This window comes from Phaseolus vulgaris, chromosome 7 (genome assembly GCF_051622355.1).
Source record: "Phaseolus vulgaris cultivar YP4 chromosome 7, ASM5162235v1, whole genome shotgun sequence".
NCBI lineage: Eukaryota > Viridiplantae > Streptophyta > Magnoliopsida > Fabales > Fabaceae > Phaseolus > Phaseolus vulgaris.
Genome location: NC_143504.1, coordinates 8,730,405 through 8,756,542, shown reverse-complemented (window position 1 = coordinate 8,756,542; position 26,138 = coordinate 8,730,405). Strand labels below are relative to the sequence as shown.

Here is a 26,138-nt window from a genome sequence, read left to right as displayed (position 1 = left end):
TTTTCGTTTTTCTCCTTATCACCGTCTCTTTTTTGCCCTCTTAACAACACAAAAAGAACCATCTTCCTTCGAGCAAGTTGATCATGATCTACTTTGGCGCCAAGGCATGTCTATTGAACTTCAAGCTCTATAACGCAACAACACATGGCAAATGGTTTCTCTTCCACCGGGGCATAAACCAATCGGTTGTCGCTGGGTATATAAAATCAAGTATAATTTTGATGGGACCATTGAACGATATAAAGCTCGTTTGGTCGTCAAGGACTTCACCCAGGTTGAAGGTATAAACTATAAGGAGACTTTTTCTCCTACTGCCAAGCTCACCACTCTTCGTTGTTTATTAACTGTTGTCCGCAACTTGTATACCCATCAACTTGATGTGCATAATGCATTCGTTCATGGGAAATTACAAGAGGTGTATATGACTCCACCTCCTGGTCTTCCCTGACAGGGAGAGAGTCTAGTATGTCGGCTTAACAAATCTATTTATGGTTTAAAACAAGCATCACGAGATTGGTTCCCAACTTTTGAAACTACTGTTAAATTAATTTGCTAGTTCCATACAATGAAAGACAGATTATTCACTTTTTACCAAATCTTAAGGTAAAAAGTTTACCACTATTCTCATTTACGTTGACTGGTAATGATTTACATGAAATCAAGTTGCTCAAAATTCATATGCTCAAACATTTTCTTATTAAAGACCTCGATGAATTGAAATATTTTTTGGGGATAAAATTCTCTCATTCCAAAAGAGGGATCTTTGTGTCTCAAAGAAAATATGCATTGGATATTTTACAAGACACAAAATTATCAGGTGTGAAGCCAAAAAAATTTCCAATGGAGCAAAACTTGAAACTGACAAATGAAGATGGCGAAATACTTCATGATCCGAGCAAGTATCAGAGACTGGTTGAAAGATTAATATACTTGACATTTACCAGACCTGACATAGTTTATTCAGTTCGTACCCTTAGTCAATTCATGAACACACCCCGAAAGCCACATTGGGAAGCAGCGTTGCGCGTTCGTCGGCCGAAGCAGAAAACAGAGCAATGGCAAATACTTGTCTGGAATTGGCTTGATTGAGATATATACTTCAGAATTTGAAGGTTGAATTGCACAACCCAGCTTCGTTATTTTGTGATAATCAAACAACTTTCACATATTTCAGCATTTGACACAGAGCAATTTGAATTTTTATGCAGCAAGTTGGGAGTTCTTAATTTGCACTCTCCAACTTAGGGGGGGGGGGGGGGGGGGGGGGGAGGTCTTAAGGGATATACCAGTTATCATATGATATTATTAGTCATTATATGACTTAATAGTTATTAAGGAAATTATATATCAGTTATCATATGATATAATTAATTATTATGTGACATAATTAGTTGATTGAATAAATATAATTAGGTTTTATATTTATGTTCACTAGTTACAATTTTGTTTGTATATATATACTACACTTTTTCAATGAGAATTCATCCCATTTTGAAACCAATCTCTTTATTCTTGACAATTAAGAAGTGAACTATAAAATTAACATCATAACATCAGGTTTACTCCACTTATATACTATAAAATTCGACAGTGGATAATTTAATAAGTCAAACAAATTCATTGAATAATTTAATAAGTCAAACAAATTCTCGTTACAATAAATTATGAATAAATATGCTTTATATTAAGAAATAAACTTTAAATTTAACTTAAAGTTTTCACTCACTTATATTTTATTAAATATCATTTCTCTATAATTAATGTATGATATTCAATCATATTATGAATGCGATGCGTAGGAAAACAATAAATTTTAGAATCCGCAAAACTTTGAACGAATGTGTTGAATGATATTCCAATCATCAAATCAAAATAGATGGTTTAAATTAGTTTCACGTGATCTTTTGTGATTTTATAATTAAATACACGATTGAACTAGTTATTCTAGTTTAATGATTATTTTTTCCTAAAGTTTTGTATGCGTTCACGTGTTTTGTGAATGGAAAGTATACTATTTGAGATCCATTCTGTTTTAGGGTGCCTATGAATACCAATAACAAAAGGAAAAGAAAAAAATAGAGAAAAAATAATATACGTAACAAGAGAAAGAAAATTTATAGAAACGAAGAAATGTATAATATAATAACACGACACGAGTGACAAACACATGATGCTTAAAATTATGAATAAATTTTACATATCCCCATAGTTTTAATAAGTTTTTAGTAAAGTTTTCATAATTCAAACAACTATATTAAAAAGTCCCTGTATTTTAAAATTTGTGCAATTATATAATTTGTGCAATCGATTAAACATTATAACTCGTCTAATTTAAATACACAAAATTAATTCTATTTTTAATTCATAAAATATGATAGTGTTATTTCAATTTTTTGAATTTAATTATTTTAAAATGAAATAATTTTTTTAATCTTATTATTTATTTAATTATGTTATTAATAAAATCTTTAATTAAATATCGCAACATTTGAAAACTCAACCATGAAATCATTTTTCATACAATTAACAATAAAATCGTTAATTAATCAATATTGGCAATTTTAATTTACACGTGACAAAATTTATAACAAATGCACATGTAAGATTCCTAATTTTATCATATCTAATAACCATAATTTATCAAAATTAATATATAAACATAAATAAATATATACATACATACAATTATTTCATGAAATATCTCAAAATATATCAATTTTCATAGGAATTTTAATATTTATTAGACGTATAAACAAAATATAAAGAAAATAAATATTGTCATATTTTTAATATGTAGCTCTTAGCTCTTTCACATGTAACGTCATCTACTCCCGTGTAAATTAACACGTGATCATCGCAAATTAAAGAAAATAAACACAAAACAAACCTCAATGTAAACTAGCTATATTTAAGATTTCTAATATAAATTTTTAATAACAAGCATAATCCATCAAATTTTCATACAAGTTTTCAACAAACCATCAAGTTTCTCTCATAATTCATCATTCACATTTTACTCATGTCAGACTTCTAAGGACTCACATACTCAGACACTTGACTTTAGTTCCGGAATACTCGTGCATTGATTTAGACTCAAAGATGTGCATCTGTCATACTAATTCACTGTGAAGTCTACACATCAATAATTTCAATATCATATCTCCTAGTATGACAAAATTAACTCTTAACAGGTCAAATTAGTTATCTTTCAAATAACTGACTCATTCATATGAATCTCATTCGACTCTCACCACCTGAATCACATCATCTATATGATTTCATTATATCAGTAGAGTCATGATACCTCCTTCTAGATGAATTCCTAGTCAATGCACATCCTAACAAGCTCAACACGGATGTACTATATCTCGATCAAATTTTTCATATTTTATATCTCATATCACACCAAAACTCAAAGTTCAATCAAAACAAAATTTATCTAAAAAATCACGTAAAATACATAAACTAAAAGATTTTCAATTAAATATAATTATACTTCACATAAAATATAATTAAAAATAATAAACAATAATAAAATAGGAACACATAAACAAAACTTAAAATTAAGTTTTTTTTGTACTCTAGCTTTAGCAAAAATCATCTCGCTTGAATGATAATTGGTATCGCCTAACCGGAAATCCTCTCTTTTGAGCGAGATTGAACCCAAGAGCATCCAAAAATTCATCCAATTTTTTAGCGAAAATGGTCTCGCCCTATGCGCATTGGGCGAAAACGGACTCGAGACCACCCAATTTTTCAATCTATTCACGCTTGAGTGATAATTATCTCACCTGAGCGAGATATTCAGGAAAATCTGTATATACCTACTATATATCAACTTTGGTGTTAATTTTAGGTTTTCAGGGAAGAATGTAGATGACTGGGCTAAAGAAGAATAATATAAGCTAAAAGGAGAAAGGTGGAAGGATTGGAATGCACAAGCGCACAAAAAAGCCAAAATCAACATCAGAGCATCTGGCTCAAGCGAGCCCATTTTCTCTTGAGTGAGAATGCTCCAGCAGCATTGGACAAAATTGACGCTTTGCTTGCTCAAGTGAGCTATATCTTGCTTGAGCGAGATAACACCAGAACATTGGATCTTTTTACGTTTTACTCACCCAAACGAGCCCATCAAAGCCACGCAAGAAGTCACTTAACATTAGCAAATTAGGTTAAATAAGGGGCTTGAGGCTATTGATTGATGATTGATATTATTGTTTTGCTTATAATGTTTGGTTTACCCTGATCTAGAATTTTAGATTTGGCTGGAGAATACTTATAAGATTCTGACCTAAACAATAATGCTTAACATATTTGAATGCTAGGAATAAATTTGAAATGTTAATTGTTATCAACGTCTAATCTTAATGAAAAGTTGTTTTTATAAATATGCGAGAAATCGATATTTAGGAAGCATCTTAATAATTTTATATATGAGGAATGGATATAAATAATTTTTATACGGATATCAATATCAATCAAAGGGCACAATATTGTCATGTTAATCAAAATACAAAAGAGTGAGGAAAGATGAAACCCAATCCTATTTTCTCCATTTGAAGCAACAAACTCGTTGACTTGTTTTCTTGTTGATTCTTGCCTTCATAACAACTCTCAACAAACTTTAATTATTCTATTTTGTATTTATTGAATATTTTATTCAACTGTTCCTTGTGTGTTCGATATCTGTCATATAGGAACACATTATTACTTTTGACAATGCGGTGCACTTGCCGAAAAAAGTTCTTAGGATTTTGATTGGTCAGTCTTGTAGAGTTCGTTGCTACAAGTCTAATGACGGACTTCGATCATTGATTTAATAAGTGAAGATATAAGAATTTCAGTGAGAAGAGAAAGAAAGAAAAAAATAACTTTTAGAGAGATGATGATTATTTTAAAATAAAACTTAAATAACTAAATTTCCTATTTATATACTAATTTCATTTTAATAATTAAATATTCAGGTGTCATTTAAAATATACTCACTTCTACTACCATAAGGTTATTTTCTAAATCCTTACATATAAAAGTGTTAATTTTTATATATTAAAGGATCATGAAAATGTTTTCAATTAAAGGACTTCATTTAATATTTAAAAAATTATATTATTTCTTTTTTAAAATTAAATAATTTGATTGAAGATTTTATTATTACAAAAATGAATTCAACAAAATAAATAAATAAATAATAAGATAAAAAGAGTATGTGTGTGATGCATTTGTTATGGATACGAATAAAATGTTGAAATATATAATTCAGAATATATATGGTCATACATTTCTTATTTAAGGGTGTATTGTTATTTTTTAGGTTATGTTGTTGTCTTTTGAAGTACGTTGTTCCTTAGTGAGTGTGTGATGATGATATTAAGTAAATATTGTGTAACTTTGAACACACAACTTATTAAAGAAAAAAACAACAACATAATTTTATTGATACTCTAATCACATAAATAAGTACGTTGACATGTAATTTTGATGTTATTTTTTATAAGTGGTGAATTTCATTTGTTATATATTAATTTTTGTTGCTACATAATTAATACAAATTTTTAATAAATTACATGTATCTGTTTCACTAGTATTCTTAGGAAATAGTTTTTGGACGGTTATAAAAAACATTGTTGATAAGCATATTTCATATTAATTGAAAAGTAATTATATTAATATTTAAATTAAATAATATTTCCAAAGGATAAGTTACATAATATTTTAAAGGATAAATTAAATAAAATTAATAATAAATAATGAATGAAGTTCGAGTCTTGAAAATTCTCTTATATATAAATATAGTTTATTTGTATTTTAAATGGTTAAAATTTGGAACAATTTTCAATTTTAGAAAAAAGAAATTTAGTCTTTGAAATTGATGAAATTTAGTCTTTGAAATTGATAAAATATAGTTTTAGTCCATAAACAGTAAATTTGACTATTAAAAACGATTTTAAATCTTAAAAGTCTAATCTTCAAACTTTATATTATGAATCTTAAATTTTAAATCCCATAAAACTCTTTTTTAGTCTCAAAATTAGCGTTTTAGGCTAAAATTGTAGTTTTCAATTTAGAGAGACTATGATCTTTTAAAAATTTGAGAGAATAAAATCAAAGTTATTTCGAATTTTAAAAACTTAAAACATAATTAAATCTACATTTTATTTTTTCACCACGCTAAACAATTAAAAATAAGAATACTTATAAAAGTTAATATGGTTTTTTAGTCTCTAGATCTAAAAAAAACACATGTTAATAAAGGTCTAAAGACAAAAATAGGAACTAAAATGGTAGGAAGTAATTTTTGCTATTAACTTACATGCACACATTAATATTTATTTACATTACTAGTCACTATGTTGTCAATATTACTCAAACTTGTATTATATCTAAATATAATTTCAATATTATTTTTTTAAGTTATATAATTTTCATTTCTATTAAATAATTTATTTTAGTAATTTTAGTGCTGATCCCATCCTTCACCACCTTGTTAATTTACAAATGAACAGATTATAACAATATTAACCTGCAGAAATTTAATTACATTTTCTTGAAATTATAAAGACTTTTTTTTGAAATGCTTTATCTACAAGGACTTATTTAATAGAACTAGGGAAGATGCAAAGAAATTTAAGCTAAAGTAATAGGTGAAATTACAAATAAGGGCAGGGTGAATATGTATGTGTAATGATGATGGGTGAGCATGGATGTGAATGCATGAAGATGAATGTGCAGAGTAAGATGACGTGACACGGGGTGTGAGGTGAGAGGAAAATATCATTGCCACGTATGCAATCAATCTAGGCTTCTCAGAGCTCCTAAAGATCTTCTTCTTCTTTCTCTCTCCCAGTTGTGTTTGTTTAGCCTTTCTCTCTCTCTCTCTCTCTCTCTTTCTCTCACTCTGCCTTCCTCCTTCAACCACCACCTCTTAAATATTTTCATTCCATAAAACACCACAATTTCCCATTTTTTCACCTCCATCGTTTCACCTTCGGAATCGCCATGTTTGCTTCCTGAAACAATTGATTCCGCACACAATAGGACCCAGGTACATTTTTTTGCTGTTTTTTTTATTGATGTAAAGATTTGCATGGCTTCCGGGTTTGAACATGGTGTTTGTGTTAATTTCTGGAGTCGATTTCATCGGCTCGCTATCTTACCTTTTTTAGGAAAATTTTGTGTGGTGAATCTGGGTTAGATATTTAAGGGGGTTACTTTTTTATTTTTTATATTTTTTATATTTTTTATTTTTTTTAATTTGTACTAGCTTTTGAATCTCAGCAGACCTCTGTGGCCTGGAGGTAAATTCAATATTTATTGGAAAAAGTCTTTTTCTCACTACTATTTTTGTTTAATTTATTTTTTTAAAATTTATTTTGCTCAGTTTGGCAGGATTTTGTTTCAGATTTATGCGTGTTTCTGATTTTCATTACTTAGGAAATAATTTTGATGTTTTATAGTGGTTTTAGAGTGAAAAGAAACTTAGAAATCACTAGTAATTTTGAAAAGTATACTGGTTCTAGCTGTAGAGGGCAACTAGTTGTTGTGCTAAGTAACTACTATTTTCTCGAGATGAATCTGGCTGTCTTCCTATTTGCTTGCTCTCTGTCAAAAGTAAAGCTTTTTGTGAAAATTGTTTTGGTGGATGTTGGTGAACAGGGAATGGTGAATTACGATATTTTAATTCTTGATTGGTAGCATGTTTTGGCTGGAATTTGGATAATTGCTTTTCATTGTCAGAGGTAGAAGGAAACAATACCTGGAAAGTAGATAGATGTCTTCTTCTTCTTCTTCAATGGCTGCTCCCAGTGAAAAGTGGATTGATCGTCTTCAGTTCTCCTCATTGTTCTGGCCTCCCCCGCCAGATGGTCAACAAAGAAAGGTGCCATTTCACTCTTGATTCCCCCTCCCCAAGCCCTTTCTTCTGTAATGTTCTTCTCTCAAAATAAACTATAACTTAAGTCATTGAATGTCAGTTGCTCTCTTTTATGAATTATAATAGGAATAATGATAATAATTATAATATTTTGTTTAATGGTTCAACGTTTAGAATAAAGCTTTTTGGACTTCAGAAGTTAAGAAATGAATTTTCTATATCTCTACTTACTATATGATATTTAGTCCAAGTAATTGCATATTAATTGAGGGCTTTACCTTCATCTTTTTCTTCTGAAGTAGACATGGCTAATCTTCCGGTAAAAATAATAGTAGCATTTTATTTTCCACTATAAAACATGGGATATTTTCCTCGGCAAAGAGGCGCCATCTGGTAATATTTTTGTAAAGTGAATTAATTTGCTTAGGATCTTCCCTCTCACTTGATCATTTTGGTTTACTCTGATCCTGTGACCAATGAGTGCGCTGATGTTCAACATTCCTTAGCTGTTAGAGTTGTTTTATGCGGCACTGTTTACTGTTGGAATATCCTTGTGAGAGTGTATGGTTTGTTATTTTGTCGAGAGAAGTAGGATTTTTTCATTAGAATTTAAAACAAAAATTATGATATTTTCAAATATCTGAAAATAAAATTGTGAATATCATGTCAAGTCAAATTTAAAATTAATTTATCTATGTATGGGTGCAGTAAGAGAGGTAAAATATTATCATAAATAATTAGGATGAGAAAGTAGTTTATTTTCCCTATGTCTTATGACTGCACTGCAGAAACATTGGTGTTAATATATTTTGAAGTTTGATAAGCTCAGTAGGTGGCACTGTTGACTGTTGCAACGTCCTTGTGGAGAGAAGTTCTATAATTCCCATTTTATGACATTTTTCTAAAATAATATGGAAAAACATTAATTTGTGAAGCATTAGACTTATCCATAATTATTTTTCTTTACATATATGCCTATATCAAACATTAGATTGCACTTGGATCCTTTTTTAGCTACTTATTTGGTTACTTCATGTTGCAGAAAATAATAATCCTTTTTTTTGTTTTATATCGTTAGATTGATTGAATTTGAAGAATGTATGGCGTTGGGTGTATTCAATCAAATGAAATTTTCCGGAGTATTATCCAAATTTCTTTCTGTTTATCTCTGCATTTTTTTCTGAAATTTTGTTGAAAAATTTGAGTGAAGGTATTTCTGAAAATTATAGTGTATAATATGTGTAATTGTTTGAACTAATACATGTGTTTACAAAACTTGTTATGTGTCTTGTCAATTCTTGAGTCATTAGATCCTAACTTTTAAAGGCACGTTGTAAAAAGAAGGAAATATCCAATTATGAACCTCCCATAAGTTAATTCAACCTAATGCAATCCAGAAAAAAATTCCTACCAGAGAACTTTGTGATGATAAAAATCCTTGTAATTATTTGAATTATTGAGACATGGGCTATGACAATGAAAAGGAAGCAGATTAACAAGGTTTGAATCATGCTTTTGGTGCGTTTTGACTCCCTGTAGATTAACAAAAAGGCCTGCTTAACTCTTTGGTGTTTATCCAAGTATGCTTATCGACAACCTCTAGGATGAAACTTTCCATATCCACAAATTCATGTAGCAACAAAATAGTTAGTGATTGGCCTCTCCAAAAGATTAAAAGTGAAGGTGTTTCAACGGACTGATAATGGAATTGTTAACTATGTAATATAAAATCCATTCACGTGACTTTACTGAAGAACTTTGGCTTTTGGAATAGTTAGTTCATGACATGATATTGTTGGAGTCCTCACAACCAACTGGATCCTTGCTGCTCCCATTCTCCTAATGTAGAAATTGAATTTCAGTACAATGTTAGTGGGCCCATGCATTATCCAAACGCAAAGGGCACTTGTGTGTGTTGGGAATGCAATGAGTTGTCGAGAGATAATTGGTTCATGACTGGAATGATATGGGGGGATGCATCTTTGTACTGTACTCTTTGCATGAATCAGCATACATATGGAACCACGATGAGACTAGCAGCTATTTAAATTTGACAGTCTAGCTGTTAGATATTTGTGATTCTCTGGTATTTTTGGGAACTGTTGAATATCCTAAGAATTTAGATAACTTTCTTGTATGTCATTTCAAAGGTTTTGGTGGGACTAATGAGTAATAATGGCTAATGGAGACAAGATTCTGCAGTGGAATGCAGAATGCTTATGTTCAGACCACATTGTCAATCTTTTAAGGATATTTTTTCCAGTTGCATCACTTAAATGATCTTTTTTGCTATCTTAACTAATTATTTCTGAAGGGTCTCTTCATTTGACTTTAGATAGGCTGGAGACTTTTTCACTTGATGTGCAACTTCTGTGTATGTGTGTTTAAATTTCTTTGAGGTCTGATGATATATCTTCTATTGATGAAAAATTACCTTGGAGGAGATGATATAATCCGTTGTTTTGTAATCTTTTTCCTACGTAGTTTTACACAAGTTGGCTAAATAACCATATTAAATGCCGTCTTTGTATATATTATCTCTTGATTAAAGTCTATGTTTCATAATACATGTAATAAATTGGAAACTCTTCAGTGGTATTGTAATAGTGAAAAATCAGCAGGCTTTTAGTAAATTGTAATGCTGAAGTAGTTGTTTCTCAATCAAATATGTGGATTGCAAACATTTATACATCTTATGTAGTTCTGCTATATTGACAGCTTATTTTCCATTTTGTTGGTTTTTGTCTTATTACTTCTGCTTTTCCTAGGATCAAATTGCTGCATATGTTGAATACTTCATTCAGTTTACATCAGAACAATTTACTGACGATATTGCTGAGGTATGATAAATGCACCCATATTTACTGATGAACCTTGTGAACTGGAACAGAAAAAATCTATATAAATTATTTTTTTGTATTATTGTTATTATTACTATAATTATTATTATTTTACATGAGAAAGCCAATGATTTTTATCAAATGCCACTCACTCTGTTCTATATTATTTTGTCAGTTGATTCGTAACCGTTATCCGTCCAAGGAGATTCTTCTCTTTGATGATGTTCTGGGTATTTATGCTTTTTCTCACGTTAGTTTGACTTATGGTTGACTCAACATTTATGTTGTTACCACGAATTTATTTCTATCTTATGCTAAATAACTTTATATTTTACATTACATCCAGCCACATTTGTCCTTCATCATCCAGAGCATGGACATGCCGTTGTGCTTCCAATTATTTCATGTATTATTGATGGGACACTAGTCTATGATAAGGCTAGTCCTCCATTTGCTTCTTTCATATCTTCAGTCTGCCCAAAAGTTGAGGTACAAGTATAATCCCTTGTTTCATAGCATAGTATCAAATTTGACTGAATGCCTCTCATAGAATCCCATTTAATAAGAATCTTTTAACATTATGATAAATCTTTGCCTAATACATGACTTGATTACAACTATTCTAATCTTTCTATTAATGAAATAAAACAGCAAGTAAGTCAGTTATTCAAATATGTGCAAATCTATTTAAGTAAAATTTGTAGGAGAATCAGTAAGAAATAAATAAATCAGGTATTTAGCTAATCCCTTTGAAAGAAAAGAAGTCTCTTGCTTTGTGTCTTTCATCTTCTAAATTGATTTAATGTAGCAACTATCTGACTTCAGTTTCTGCAAAGTGGTTCTCTATTATTTTCGTTTTGTGTATTATTTTGCAGAATGAATACTCAGAACAATGGGCTCTGGCATGTGGTGAAATTTTGCGTATTTTAACTCATTATAATCGCCCTATTTACAAAATAGAAAGACAATATGGTGAAACAGAAAGAAGCAGTAGTGGCAGTCATGCCACAACTAGTGAACCTATTGATGGGAAATCTGTGCATAATTCTTTGACAAATCAGGAGAAGAAACCTATAAGGCCATTGTCTCCCTGGATTACTGATATATTGTTGGCTTCACCAGTAGGCATTAGAAGTGACTATTTCCGGTGGTGAGTATTCTTAGTAACAAATAGTTTAGCTCTATCAATTTATTTGGCCAGATGTGGTTAACTATGTCTGCATGTATGCTTTAACTTTTTGCTCGCATGTCCTAAGGGTGTCATGATTCAGTTTAAGGTTTGACCTCAAACTCAACCATACCTCATGGTTCACAATTTCAAGAACCAAATGACTTGAACAACTACGATTAAAGAAATGAGGAAAAAGGGAGTTACATGTTTTTAGTATGGGTAAAATGTAACAATAACAATATATAAAGTTAGCTTCCAAAGCAAGCTTCGCACAAGTTGAAAAAGCTCCTTGCCGTAGCTTTTCAAAAAGCTAGTAATCTGTAATTTTTATATAAAGTTACTTTTTTTTGTAAGAACTTTTATCGGCACTGTTTGACCCAACTGTCACTTGTAAGAAGTTAATCTAACCATAAGCTAGGCCAGACATACCTTGAGTCTAATAATGATTCCCAACTCAGACAGATACCATAGCTCTACCAATACACAAGCTAAATATGCGAATCAACCATTGACTCACCAATTGAGCTAGTGACCCATAAGTTATGCTTTAGTCAACATAATTCTGTTCAAATCTGTAGTTTAAATACATGGATTTCATTTGTGTCTCTCATCTCTCAACAATTACATACCACCATAAAGGATGAAATGGGTGCCAATTGAGATATAAGCTTATTGGCAGCTTTTCCTGATTGTTAATTGAAATATATGGATTGAGCTGAAAATCATCTTTCATAACAGTGAAATGGAAAGGCATTTGACTCATGTTCATTAGGACTTTCCTGTATTGGAATATAGCATAACTAAGTTCAGGGGCACATAATTTCATTTATTTTCTCAGCAGTGTAAATTATGTATGGTTATATAGTCTCTCTTCCTTTATCTTGGTAAAATCAAACAGCATACATGATTTGACTCTCCCATAGTATAATGTATTGAATTATTTGTTATGCTTTGAGTATTGAGATCTTTGCTTTAAGTCCATGATTTTGCTGTATGTTAACAGGTGCAGTGGTGTTATGGGTAAATATGCTGCAGGAGAACTCAAACCTCCATCAACTGGTATGATAAATTTTGGTAATTTAATACAGAATGCTGTTCTTTGTTTTTTAAAATGATATTTATCCACCATAATAATTTGTGAACAAAATTATATATAAAAAAGGAGACTTTTCTTTAGACAGTAGAGTTTGGTTAAGTTGTATGTTTATTTTTAGTTTTTTGTAGCACATAAAATCTACTTCAAATACTTTTAACCAAAGATTGAGTTTATGATTGCATTATATGCTGGTTAACTATATGCACATTTGCCTTTTCCCTTTTCCCTTCAATCTTCATGTTCATTTTTCCCGGCTTATTTCTAACCCTCTCTTCCATAACTACCATTTTTTATCAGTTAATCCAAATATGACATGAAGAAATTATTAGGCAATTAAGTTTAGTCAATTAATGTAATTAAATTGCTTAAAACTGATTTAGATAGTTACTCGTATTCTATCTTAAAATAAGTTAAGCATTCTTTTTCCATTTTTAAGACTTCAAGATAATTTTTATGTTGCATATCAATCGTAATGTACTCTGGTTTGTGACTTTACAGGGGTCCATTTGGCGTGATTTTCAGTTTTAAGTTTTGAAAATTTCAAAAGTTAAAACCCAGTTTAGTTTTCAGATTCAGTTTTTTTGGTTTAGTTTTTTATTATAAATTTTTGCTAATTGGAATTGAGTCGATTACTGCAACTTACCTTGTCCCACCTAAAACTCTCCGAATATAAAAAGAAAATATTGAAACATAAAAATGATTTAAAAAATGAAAACATTGAAAGAAAATATAAATTGACAAAATAAATATTAAACATAAAAATATATAAAAAAATAATAAAAATGGTAAATATAAGTCACACAAGCCCTCATATATACTGTGAAGGCAATCGCAGTGCTGACAATCTTGCCAACATTGAGACTGAAAATAGATTAGACTTTAATTGGTATGATATTTTACTTTCTATCATTAGTTTATATTTTTTTTTTCGTAATAGGTATCAACTCCAAGACTTTATTTGTATAGCTTTTTTCTTTGGGAGGGTTGTTGTTTACGTGAGCTTAGTTTGGTTCTCCAATGTTTTTTATGTGTTTTTTTCCCTCTTTAATACATCTTTCCATGTAATGACATTTGATTGTTGGACCTTGGGCTGCCAGTCTAGCTGGGAAGTCATGGTTCACAGTGATGCCTAGCATATGAATTTTATTGAAAATTAAAAAAGTCACACAAGCAATTTTGACAATGACAGTAATACATATAATGGCAGCATTTCTAGAATTGTATTTAGTTTCTATTAAGAAAAATTTACAAATTAATAAGTAGTGAAAACATTAAAAAACATGTAATAGTTTTTAAAATTTAGCTTGTAGTTTAGTATGATATCTAGTTTTAAAAAATAGTTTTTCTTCTTCTAATTTACAAAATAAATTAGTTTAAAGGTTTTTGTATAATGCTAAAAATAGTTTCAAGGTATGTTTGTATATACGGTGGTAGTGCTAATAACGACAATGATGTTGCACAAATAGTGAAAGTAACAATGATGGTGATAGTGGTATAGGTGGTGGCAATGATGCCATGACCACAATAAGGTCATCAACAAAGATAACAATAATACTTTTACTGAACTTTTACTGAATGTAGAAGGGTTTGAAATTGAGTTAAAAAATATTTCAACTATACTTTTACTGAATGTTTTTTGTTTTGAAAATTGCAAGTTAAAAACCAAAAACTTGCAACCACTATGAGCAATGCCTAAATTATCTGGATTTTGATAATCTTGCCATGCACCCCATGTTTCTAAAAGAAACATACCCTTTGTGAGGCATCCAAAAATGAGGGAAGGGAGAGAAAGTTCTATGCAGGAAAGAGATGGTATAAGGCACTTCGACATTTAAGATTGAAAATGTACAAATTACTAAATACAAGTTGTGGTAACAACATTAGTGGAAACTTCTTTGGGAAATTTCATTTGAAAAAGGAAAACTCAATTTCCTTGTGTTTGGATAGGGGATTTTACAATTTCTTAGAAATTTAAATACATTGAACTTGAATTGATCTCATTTCAAATGTTTTCTTTGGATAAGACAAATCAAATTTATTGAATTTTAATTTTCTCATTTGGTAAAAGTATTTCAATTACCGCTAAATGCATGTAATTATTTAAATATCAAACAATTGTTAATAATTTTAAAATATCAATATTGACTATTTTTTAGTTGATGTTGATTGATGTATTTTTCGATCAATGTTCATCAAGGTATTTTAATGGCATTGACAAAGCTTTCTTTCTCAGGACGTGAGCTAAGATTGTTATTGTTTACCATTATTGCCGACCACAATTATTTTGGCTGCATTGATTGAGGTTATTTTTATGACATTGGTCGGATTTTTTTTTTGTCTTCGTCACATTGGCAAAATGCAATTAAGTTAATGTGTATCAAAAGTTTCCCAGTCAACATTAGAAAAAAAATCATAACAAACTATTGACAAATAATAACATTGGTGGTGGCAATGATGAAAAAGTAGTCATTGCATCGACAAAAAAATAAAAAATAGTCACGACAAGCATCAATAAAAAAAAATGCAGTTCACAACTGTCATAAATAGTTTTCCTGAATTGGCCGAGAGAATTTTGAGGGAGAAAGAATAGTAGCAACAAAAATTAATGTAAATACAAAAATAACTCTAATCAACTTCAATATGAAAGCCCTAGTTGACATCAACTGCAAAGTAGTCTATTGCTGATAAAAAAAAAAAACTGCAAAGTAGTCTTCCTAACAATGTTTTGGTCTTAGCCAAGCCAACAATGCCCTAACCAAAATCGAGCTAAAGAGAAAATACAAAGGTAAGAGACGTGAATTTGAAAATATGAAGAATTTCAAATTCTTACTTTTAAGGTGGAATTTGTAATTTTCTTATTTTGAGTAATCCAATTACTCAAAATTATAGAATTTTGATTTCTTTTGAAATTTCTTAACCTAACAACATATTTTCGTAAAGCATTTTAAATTATTTACCCTCTTAAATTTCCCTATCCAAACACACTATTAGTGTTTTTCTTTTTGGTCACTCGGCTATTCTATTTAAGTGTTGAAATTATAGAATGGCCAACTGAGATTGAAATGCTTAGTGTTAAAAGAGTTTTACAAATGCCAAAGCTATTGCATCCTGTTAGCCATATAATAGTAGAACACTAATGAGGACATTTAATAATAGAATACAAATCATGAAGCTTAGTTATTATATATCGAAGTTAACTTTTTGTGTTCTTATTTTTATTTGTGATCTTGGTATATTTTTGTGTTTTTTTGCACTTATTGATTGCAGTTAATGATATTATTAACACAAGTTTTCTGGTGTGATTGATATCCTTGATGCATTGGTAGGAGACTAGAAATTAATTTTGTTCGTTTTAATTGAACAACTATATAAAAATTTGTCAATGAGTTTTATTAAAAAAGATTATCACTTATCATATTGTCACACTAATGTTTATGTTTTTAATATGACAAGGAGATGACTTTTTTCTTTTATCTTTTAGCTTCTTCTCGTGGTTCTGGGAAGCATCCTCAACTTGTACCTTCAACTCCAAGATGGGCTGTTGCCAATGGTGCTGGTGTAATATTAAGTGTTTGTGATGATGAAGTTGCTCGCAATGAGACTGCTACTTTAACAGCAGCTGCTGTTCCTGCACTTTTGCTTCCTCCTCCAACAACTGCTCTTGATGAGCATCTAGTTGCTGGATTACCAGCTTTGGAACCATATGCTCGTTTATTTCATAGGTTATTTTGAACTTCAATACTTTCTTGTTTTTTAGTTTTTCATAAGTTCATCCGCTTGAGAAAATATATATACACCTAATCTTTGCAGATATTATGCAATTGCTACTCCAAGTGCTACACAAAGACTTCTTCTTGGACTCTTAGAAGCACCTCCATCGTGGGCCCCAGATGCACTTGATGCCGCTGTGCAGCTTGTGGAGCTTCTTCGAGCTGCTGAAGATTATGCATCTGGCATAAGGGTAAGCATAATCCTGATAGACAGAGAATAACTGCAATGCTGACATTAATGGAAACGGTCATTTTACTATTATGGTTTATTAGTATTGCTTTATTACAATTAAATAGCTTGAGTTTCTAAGATTAAATAAAATAAAGGAAGTATGTGTTACTTTATTAAAACACTGAGGAAAGTGAGTGTCGATTTAAAAACTAGAGTGTGAGTGAGTGTTCTTTAAGAAAAACTCGGGAAGTGAGTGTAATTCCCCCTAAAAGTAATATTTGGTTTAACATATATTTATAACCTTATGGAGTATTATGGAAAGACTTATATTGAAAACAGATAACTAAGTATTTTGTTCTTTTATTTAATTATTATAAGATTTATATGCAGTTTTTAACTTTATATAGATAATTTAAATGCAGAAGGAAGACATTCTTAATGTCTAATTGATAAAATAAAACAACTAGTTTGCATGGCTGCCAAAGAAAAGAGATGAACAAACACTATTTTAACCGTAGAAAGAGAAATAGTCTAGGCTAAACACTTGGGTGTAGCCTTTAGCTACCAATTGAGCATTCAGTCTATCAATACTTCCATTTGGACCAACTTTGACAATGTAAATCCAATGACTCCAACAATGGACTTTCCATGGAGACGAGGAACATTTATCTATGTTTTGATTAGATTCTAATTTTCTCATTTCATCATTCTTAGTGTGCTGCCATTCTGATTAGAAAGAGCTTCATGTAGAGACTTAGGAATAACGATGAGAGGAATATCATAGACAAAGTTATAGTGTGTAGCATAATACTCCAACATCCAGTATCAATGCTATATGTGCATTGTAGTCGGATTACTTATTTTGCATTTTGATATTTTCATCTGAAGAAATCAGATTTAAAACCAATTGACTGATGTGTTTTTCTTTTCTTATGTTAATGAAGCTTCCTAGAAATTGGATGCATTTGCATTTCTTGCGTGCAATAGGGACTGCAATGTCCATGAGAGCTGGCATAGCTGCTGATGCTGCAGCTGCTCTGCTTTTCCGTATACTTTCACAGCCTGCATTACTTTTTCCTCCTCTTAGACACGTTGATGGAGTTGAAGTTCAACATGAACCTTTGGGTGGTTATATTTCTTCCTATAAAAAGCAGGTTTTGTTCATCTTTATCAGTTAACATATTTTAATGTTATTCTTCTTTTGTTCAGTTATGCATGTAGGTTCTTTCTGTACACTTGCAATCTAAAACCTTTGTTGTTGATCAGATAGAAGTTCCTGCGGCTGAAGCCTCCATTGAAGCTACTGCCCAAGGCATTGCATCAATGCTTTGTGCTCATGGTCCAGAGGTTGAATGGAGAATTTGCACCATCTGGGAAGCTGCTTATGGCCTGATTCCTACAAGTTCCTCGGCTGTTGATCTTCCAGAAATTATAGTTGCAACCCCACTACAACCTCCCATACTGTCATGGAATTTGTACATACCCCTACTTAAGGTCCTGGAATATCTTCCTCGTGGAAGCCCATCAGAGGCATGTCTTATGAAAATATTTGCTGCTACAGTGGAAGCTATTCTTCAAAGGACATTTCCACCTGAGTCCACTAGAGAACAAAGCAGAAAGTCTAAATACCTGTCTATCATTGGCTCTGCCTCTAAAAACCTTGCTGTGGCAGAACTTCGTACTATGGTTCATTCCCTCTTCTTAGAATCATGTGCATCTGTAGAGCTTGCTTCACGCCTACTTTTTGTTGTTTTAACTGTCTGTGTTAGTCATGAAGCTCAATTCAGTGGAAGCAAGAGGCCAAGAGGTGAAGATAACTATCCAGCTGAGGAAATTATTGAGGACTTACAAACATCTGAAAACCAGAAAGAATCAAAAAATAGGAAAATGAAGAAGCAAGGTCCTGTAGCAGCATTTGATTCTTATGTTCTGGCTGCTGTTTGTGCTCTTGCCTGTGAGCTTCAGTTGTTCCCCTTGATTTCACGAGGGAGTAATAATTTAGTTTCCAACAATGCTCAAGTTATAGCCAAGCCTGCTAAACTGAATGGATCTTCCCATAGACAGAATGGATCTTCCCATATTAGACAAAATGGATCTTCCCATATTAGACAAAATGGATCTTCCCATGACTTGCGAAATGGGTTAGATTCTGCAGTACGTCATACTCACAGAATTTTAGCAATTTTAGAGGCACTATTTTCATTGAAGCCATCTTCTGTCGGCACTCCTTGGAGTTACAGCTCAAATGAGATTGTTGCAGCAGCTATGGTTGCTGCTCATGTTTCTGAACTGTTTAGGAGGTCCAAAGCTTGCATGCATGCTTTGTCTGTTTTAATTCGTTGCAAGTGGGACAATGAAATTCACTCCAGGGCATCATCATTGTATAATCTCATAGACATTCACAGCAAAGCTGTTGCATCTATAGTGAACAAGGCAGAGCCTTTAGAAGCAACCTTAATTCATGCACCTATTTGGAGGGATTCCCGTATTTATTGTGGTAATAAAAGGCAGAATCAGTGTGAAAGTAACTGCTTTGACCCTGGGCAGACATCTATTATACCTTCAGCAGATTCATTCCCGTCAAAACCTGTCCATACTTCTAAGAAAACCCCTTGTTCAAATGAAGCAGCAGGTTGTACCTTGGGTAAAGGTGTCTCTGGTTTTCCATTGGATGCTTCTGATCTAGCCAACTTTCTCACAATGGACAGGCATATAGGATTGAATTGCAATGCACAAATTTTTCTAAGATCCATGCTGGCAGAGAAACAAGAATTATGTTTCTCTGTAGTTTCGCTTCTATGGCACAAGTTGATTGCTTCTCCTGAGACTCAACCTTGTGCAGAAAGCACTTCTGCCCAACAGGGATGGAGACAGGTACAAGTGCAAATGTTATATTGCAAGAACTTTGTCATCTTTTCTTATTGAATATTCTTTTTTCTTACAATGGTTGAATTGTGTGTTTTTAACCTATGGTGGAATTTGAAAAGAAAAATTCTTTGATGGAACCGCCTAGTTCTTGTTAATCATAGAAGTTAGGTTCCGAAAGGCCAGAGTGCTGTTTGAGGATGATAGAACTGAATATTAGAAATTGTGATTAAAGACTCGGCCTTGCCAATCTTTATTGCACCACTCCAATGCAATTCCTACCAATGTAGTAGGAATAGAATCCGAGAGAAGAATAGACTACAAAGGTACACACACACTGAGGTTGTTTGTGAGAACCTCACTCTCCGCAATCCTTCTAAACTTTTCTCTCCCCAAAAAGTTCCCCTCCCACAACTGTCCCTGGACTATTTAATATATTTCAGACACAGCTGCCACAACAACCTTACTTATTTCTTGTCTTGTAGTATACTATGCCGAACCTATCAGAGGATAAATAGGTGTATCCTGTGTACACACAAGAACATGGGAAAGACTAGCAAAATTCTGTAACAGATACATTTGAAGAAAATTCTGATATGATATTTTAGAAAGCCGATAAAGCAACTTCCCTTAAGATTAGCATTGAAAAATATTTATTTTGAAAAAAACTAAATAGTTGTTCTCATCAAAGGCAGATTAGTGGATCAAGTAAAAAATGCTACATTAAACTGGATGAAGCATCATGCCAAGACAATCTACTACTAAAACGAGATATATTGAATGTAACTTCTGAATTTCAAATGAAACTATAATAATATGTGCCCACTGGTGAGAGGTATCAAAGAATTCACATTTTAGTTTTTTGGTTAAATATTACAAATTGGTAAAGGTTGACAGAGTTGCCCCTACTGAGTTACATAATAAGATACAGTTATAAATGTGTGCAATGTAATTGTGTGGATCCAAATATCTCTTTTGTATCCCTATTTCTACCGGAAAAGGTTCATAATTGACAAATTTGGATTTGATGTTATGCAGGTTGTTGATGCCTTATGCAATGTTGTATCAGCCTCACCAACAAAAGCAGCTACTGCCGTCGTTCTTCAGGTCCAAAATTTCGTCTGATCAAGAAGGATTTAATAAATGACTTTGGCTGCTGACTTAGACTCCTATTCTGTTTAATCAAGAACAATTACTATTTTTTATCCAAAATAATGTCATTTTTTAAGCAGATTTCCAAATTTTAGGAATTATCATGGGAATTGGCTTTTACATTTACTGCCTAGAAAGTTCTATAGCTGATACTGAAATCTCGTTATCCAATGTTTATTTGTTATACATTTCTTTTATAAATTATTATTATTATTCTTTCCTGCATTTTACTTGTTTAGTCACTTTCCTGAGCTTGTTTACTTGTCAGGCGGAGAGGGAATTGCAGCCCTGGATTGCCAAGGATGATGATTTAGGTCAGAAGATGTGGAGAATCAATCAGCGGATTGTAAAATTGATTGTAGAACTTATGAGGAATGATGAAAGTGCAGAATCATTGGTAATTGTGGCAAGTTCATCGGATTTACTACTGCGAGCCACAGATGGGATGCTGGTTGATGGAGAAGCTTGCACTTTACCACAGCTGGAGGTAGTGTGTTTCAACATTAGCTTCTCTATACATATTTTAGCTCTCAATCTACTGAATTTACTCAATTCTCACTCTTAAAACCGGAAAACTGACTCATTTCTCACTTCCATATTAGTGTTTCTATTTTAAAATTTACTTGCATTATAGTATTTATTGTCATTTAATTATTCGCCATTGTATTTACCCTAAAAATTTTAAGTGGGCCAGGAAAGGATCCATTGATGGATATGAGGTAGTTATCATTACGAGCATGTGATAGAAAATAACTTATCTTGTATTAGCAGTTAGTTCAATCTTAAACTTCATTGATGGTAGTTACTTACAAAAATAACTGATGGAAGTAATGTGTTTGGAGCAAAAATAAAAATGGCTGGGTGTGTAATTAGGCAATGTTTTGTTATTTGCTGTTTGTGGACAAACAGTACTCTTTGTAGGAGACTTTTGTCTCTTTGACAACAAATGTGCTGCTATTGTCTTGTTTGTAATTTCTACGTTTAGTGTTATATTTAATTAGGTTATCAATTGGTGCTCTATCATTTTTACCCTTCAATAACACAATTTTTTCTCAAAAATATTTTCCATAGTTCTTTAATTTGCACACATTTGACATATCAAAGTGATGAGCTAATGTCACTTCTTCATGTTGTCTCTTAGAAAGTGGATTTAGGTTTAACTCAATTTTACAAAATTTTCTGTAAGGTGAGATTTGTTCTCAATTATATATTATAATTTGATTATATTTCTAGTTGACGTGAAATTTCCAACACGCATCAATACATTTAAAACTGAAAATCTCAAGTGTGAGACTAAATATTAATAGGTGGTCCAACAATAGGCCTAACAAGGTTTGTTAGGATAGGCTTTGATATAATCTTAAAAAGCAAATTTAGGCCTAATTCAATCCTACAAAACTATCTTGTGAAGTGAGGTTTGCACTCTTATAGAATTAAAAAAGTTCTTGTGATTTGTGACCTTTTGTACACTTAACTATTGATGTATACTCAATTATGAAACTACTAAATCCTTTTTGTAGCCTATTAATTCAAAACTCTAAGGGTGTGTTCGGTGTCTAGGATGAAATAGGATAATTGTATCTTGTCTTCTATTGTTTAGTGTGCTAATAGGATGCAATGTCTTGTCGTATTTCACATTCTAACTTGTGGTGCAATGTATTTTTTTATCTTGAAACAGTTAAGTTAGAAATGAGGGATAGGATAATTCTTTTTCCACACTCCTTCTCTCACCACCCTCACTCTTGTTGTCATTGTTATCACCATTCTTAATGCACCATGGTTATGCCACCTCCCTTGTTATCTTTGTTGTTTGCAACCACCACCAAATGGAAAGATATTAGGCTCATTTCATCATCCGTAAGATTCATTTAGGTTGTATGTTTTTAAAATAGACCCTCTTTATTAGAATATTCCTCTTCCTTCCCGAATCTCTTTGTCCAACAACCCTCTATCAGAATCTTCCTCTTCCCTCCCCAATCTCTTTGTTCCATTTCAACATACGGAGAATGAGGAATTATTTGGAGGAGATTGGAGGAGTATGAGGAATTATTTGATGGAGAAGGTCCATCATAAGAACATACATCATAGGTGTTGAATGCGGTGCACGTTGGACCGCAGCTAATGATGGTCCACCCTAGCTTTAACTTTATAGTAGTATTTAATTTAAGCAGTCATGGAAATAAATAGAGATAGAATAGATTGAAAACTACTATATAGTGGAACAACATGCCATTACTGCACATAAAATTAAAACATTGTTATATCCTTGGAGTAGAAATTTGGAACGGAGCATGGGAAAAACTAGTTAATTAGTCAAGTCACTGGTTTCAGAAAAACCAAAAATCAGAAGAGCTAAATATTTGTGAAAAACAGTCAAATCCGTCTAAAATCAATGAAGATTGAGATAAGTAAAGGTCTTCATATAAGGTCCAGGTATGTTGTATTATTAACCTTTTGCTATTGATTTTTTATCTTGTTGGACCTGTATAATGGTTCTGTATCCTTATTTAAAAATTTACCTACCATGATTTTTTTTACGTTAATTTATTGTTTAATTTGTAATACTAAAATTAATAACTATTGTTAATTTGACCACAGCTCAACTTTAGCCGGTGAAATTTAACTAGGTATCTTCAATTTCATTAACAGGTCTTGTTTTTAAAGCATTGTTTTGTCTTAACAGTCCCCTCTAAGTAGATATAAGATTCGATAATGTGCAGCTTGCTACAAATGTAATCTATCCTCTAACAACAACTTTTCTTAGTATTAGGATTTACTCTTTGCATTAAGGAGTCAGTGGTGAAGTTTCTGACAAAGGGACAATCTTCTTTATAGTGTTCCATCTGTTCATGAAAAATAGGTGACACCCACACAAGTTTACTAGTTTTATCCAATAGCACAATACCCCGAGTCTACATACCACTACATTTTGCTTTATCCTCTTACAAGGAACTTGGTTTCCCTGTAAATACAGTGCCCCAAGGTCCTCCATATCTATACAACTAACAACTAGCACAGTCTTCATCTTAGGTTTTCAAAATGTGTACGTTAGTGGACTCAGAAGATATGATTAACCACACATGCTGAGAAAGCATGTGTGGTTTCTCAATCTTACGAACCAGCTTTCTAATAATTCATCATGATTTTTATTTCCTTGTGCTAACAAACATGAATTTTCGAGCAGCTACTAGTGGCACTGTGAAGGGAGGATTTGCTGTTTCATATATTTTTTATTTATACTTGAGCTTTACTGATATTTATGTTTCAATAATTACAATGGCCAGTTATTGGAAGCGACAGCCAGAGCGGTTCAGCCAGTGCTCGAGTTTGGAGAATCTGGATTGGCTGTGGCAGATGGCCTTTCAAACCTTTTAAAGGTGAACAAATTATCCTTATTGGAACTTAATTTTTAGCAAAGCTAGTGAATGCAATATGCAGCTTAAACTTGGCAAATATAATTTTAGATTCCAAGACATATGCATATTTGGGAAAGGGCGATCAAGTGCAAAACTAAAATAACTCTTGTGCTTTTTTTTAGTCATAATTACTGATATGTTTGAGCTGTGAATAAATCGCATGCAGTGTCGTCTCTCAGCTACAATCAGATGTCTTTCTCATCCAAGCGCCCATGTCCGAGCTCTGAGTATATCAGTTCTTCGTGACATTTTGCATACTGGTTCAATCAGATATAATCTTAAACCTCGGAGAATAAATGGCACCCACAACCCTTCTTATCAATACTTCAATTCGGATGCCATTGACTGGCAAGCTGACATAGAAAAATGCTTGACTTGGGAAGCTCACAGCCGACTTTCAACCAGACTGCCTATTAACTTTCTTGATACCGCTGCCAAAGAGTTAGGCTGTAATATTTCCATGTGAAATGGAATCAAACTCTGCAACCATCCATCATAGTCTGTGACATTTTTTTACTAGACTTGTAGAAAAAAACACACATTATTGATGCTTATGGAACTAACGTGTTTACAAAAATAAGCAACATCATTATGCTAGTCCTGTTAAAAGAGTCACAGTCACAATTCTAGTATGTTTATAGAAAGCTCATTTTGTATCATGCATGTATTGTAGTTAAACTAAGTTTTCACCTACAACTTGGTCGTGACTCTGGTCTCAATAGAACAGACTTGTACAGTAACGATAGACGAGGCTGTAACCAGGTCCTTTTTCTTCATCATCGTCTCATTTTGTGTTATGTTTATATTGATTTAGCTTGTAATGAAAGCCAGTTTCAATTGTTTGGAGTAGTGTCTGTTCTAGCGGGCGGAAGATTTTTGTATTTTTACTATTTTCCAATTGAACATATTTCATTGAGTATATTTGAAATAGGTCTGATTAAGTGGTTTTGGATTTTCACTTTATTGTAGCTACAACCAATCTTTGTGTCATATATAGTTAAATATCATTAATTATTTTAATTTCTATTTAAAAACTTAATTTTGCTTCATCTAGTACTATCACATTTTTTAATTTTTTTATGTAAGAGTTAAACATATATAAGAAGACATTACTGATTTTGTTAGACATACTAATGATTATTTGGCAATGGCATTACTTCAATTAGACATACTATTGATTAATTATCAATCTCATTAATTTAGCTAGGAAAAAATTTAGGTACAGGCAAAAAAATAAGACGTTGAAGGTGGTTGCTTATTTTTTGTAAAAGTGAATATATAAAACATACTAAAACATTGGTAAAATTAATATAAATCACAGTCATTTTTATGATAACAAAACAATATGAAAGACTCCTATAAAAATTAATTTAAAAATCTCAAAAATATGGGAATAGTAAATTATTAATTTAAAAATCTCAAAAATATGGGAATAGTAAATTATTAATTTAAAAATCTTAAAAATATGGGAATGGTAAATTATTTTACTCGTTGATTTTAAAATTACATGAAATATTAAAAGAAATTAAATATGCATTATCAAGAAAAAAAATTATTTGTTGTATAATAATGTTTTTAAAGGAAGAAAAAATAAGAATTTCACTATAATCAAGCATAGAAAACAAGAAAATAAAAAGTGGAGTAACTTTAGAAACTATCCCATAAGGCATGGGGAATCACATGACATAAAATCTCTACAAATATAGGTAGGTATACTGTATAGTATAAGTATGTAATAGGAAAATATAGCATAAAATAACACAAGATTTGAAGTGAGGTGATATGA

General features: G+C 31.7%; 1 protein-coding gene across 3 annotated transcripts; it reads left to right on the top strand.

Annotated features, from left to right (window-relative positions):
* Positions 1-6,703: 6,703 nt before the first annotated feature.
* LOC137830390 (protein GIGANTEA) lies at positions 6,704-25,128 on the top strand. 3 transcript variants are annotated; one of them, XM_068637697.1, is made up of 15 exons: positions 6,704-7,042; positions 7,735-7,876; positions 10,639-10,710; positions 10,886-10,940; positions 11,057-11,199; positions 11,586-11,860; positions 12,885-12,940; positions 16,459-16,699; positions 16,788-16,938; positions 17,864-18,073; positions 18,186-19,793; positions 20,823-20,891; positions 21,205-21,423; positions 24,221-24,313; positions 24,519-25,128. In XM_068637697.1, the coding sequence occupies exons 2-15, from the start codon at positions 7,769-7,771 to the stop codon at positions 24,816-24,818; spliced, it is 3,600 nt and encodes a 1,199-aa protein (XP_068493798.1). In that variant the 5' UTR covers positions 6,704-7,042; positions 7,735-7,768; the 3' UTR covers positions 24,819-25,128. The 3 variants fall into 3 exon arrangements, with proteins under 3 accessions (XP_068493798.1, XP_068493797.1, XP_068493799.1); XM_068637696.1 differs by having other exon boundaries at positions 6,762-7,042; positions 7,654-7,876; XM_068637698.1 differs by having other exon boundaries at positions 6,843-7,042; positions 7,693-7,876.
* The last annotated feature ends 1,010 nt before the right edge of the window (positions 25,129-26,138 follow it).

What these genes read in the sequence shown, in the direction of transcription:
- LOC137830390 (XM_068637697.1), top strand. Translation starts at nt 7,769, where the DNA reads ATGTCTTCTTCTTCTTCTTCAATGGCTGCTCCCAGTGAAAAGTGGATT. An exon ending in TTACTGACGATATTGCTGAG is followed by an intron (nt 10,711 to 10,885) that starts GTATGATAAATG and finishes TTATTTTGTCAG; the next exon opens with TTGATTCGTAACCGTTATCC. An exon ending in AGAAGTGACTATTTCCGGTG is followed by an intron (nt 11,861 to 12,884) that starts GTGAGTATTCTT and finishes GTATGTTAACAG; the next exon opens with GTGCAGTGGTGTTATGGGTA.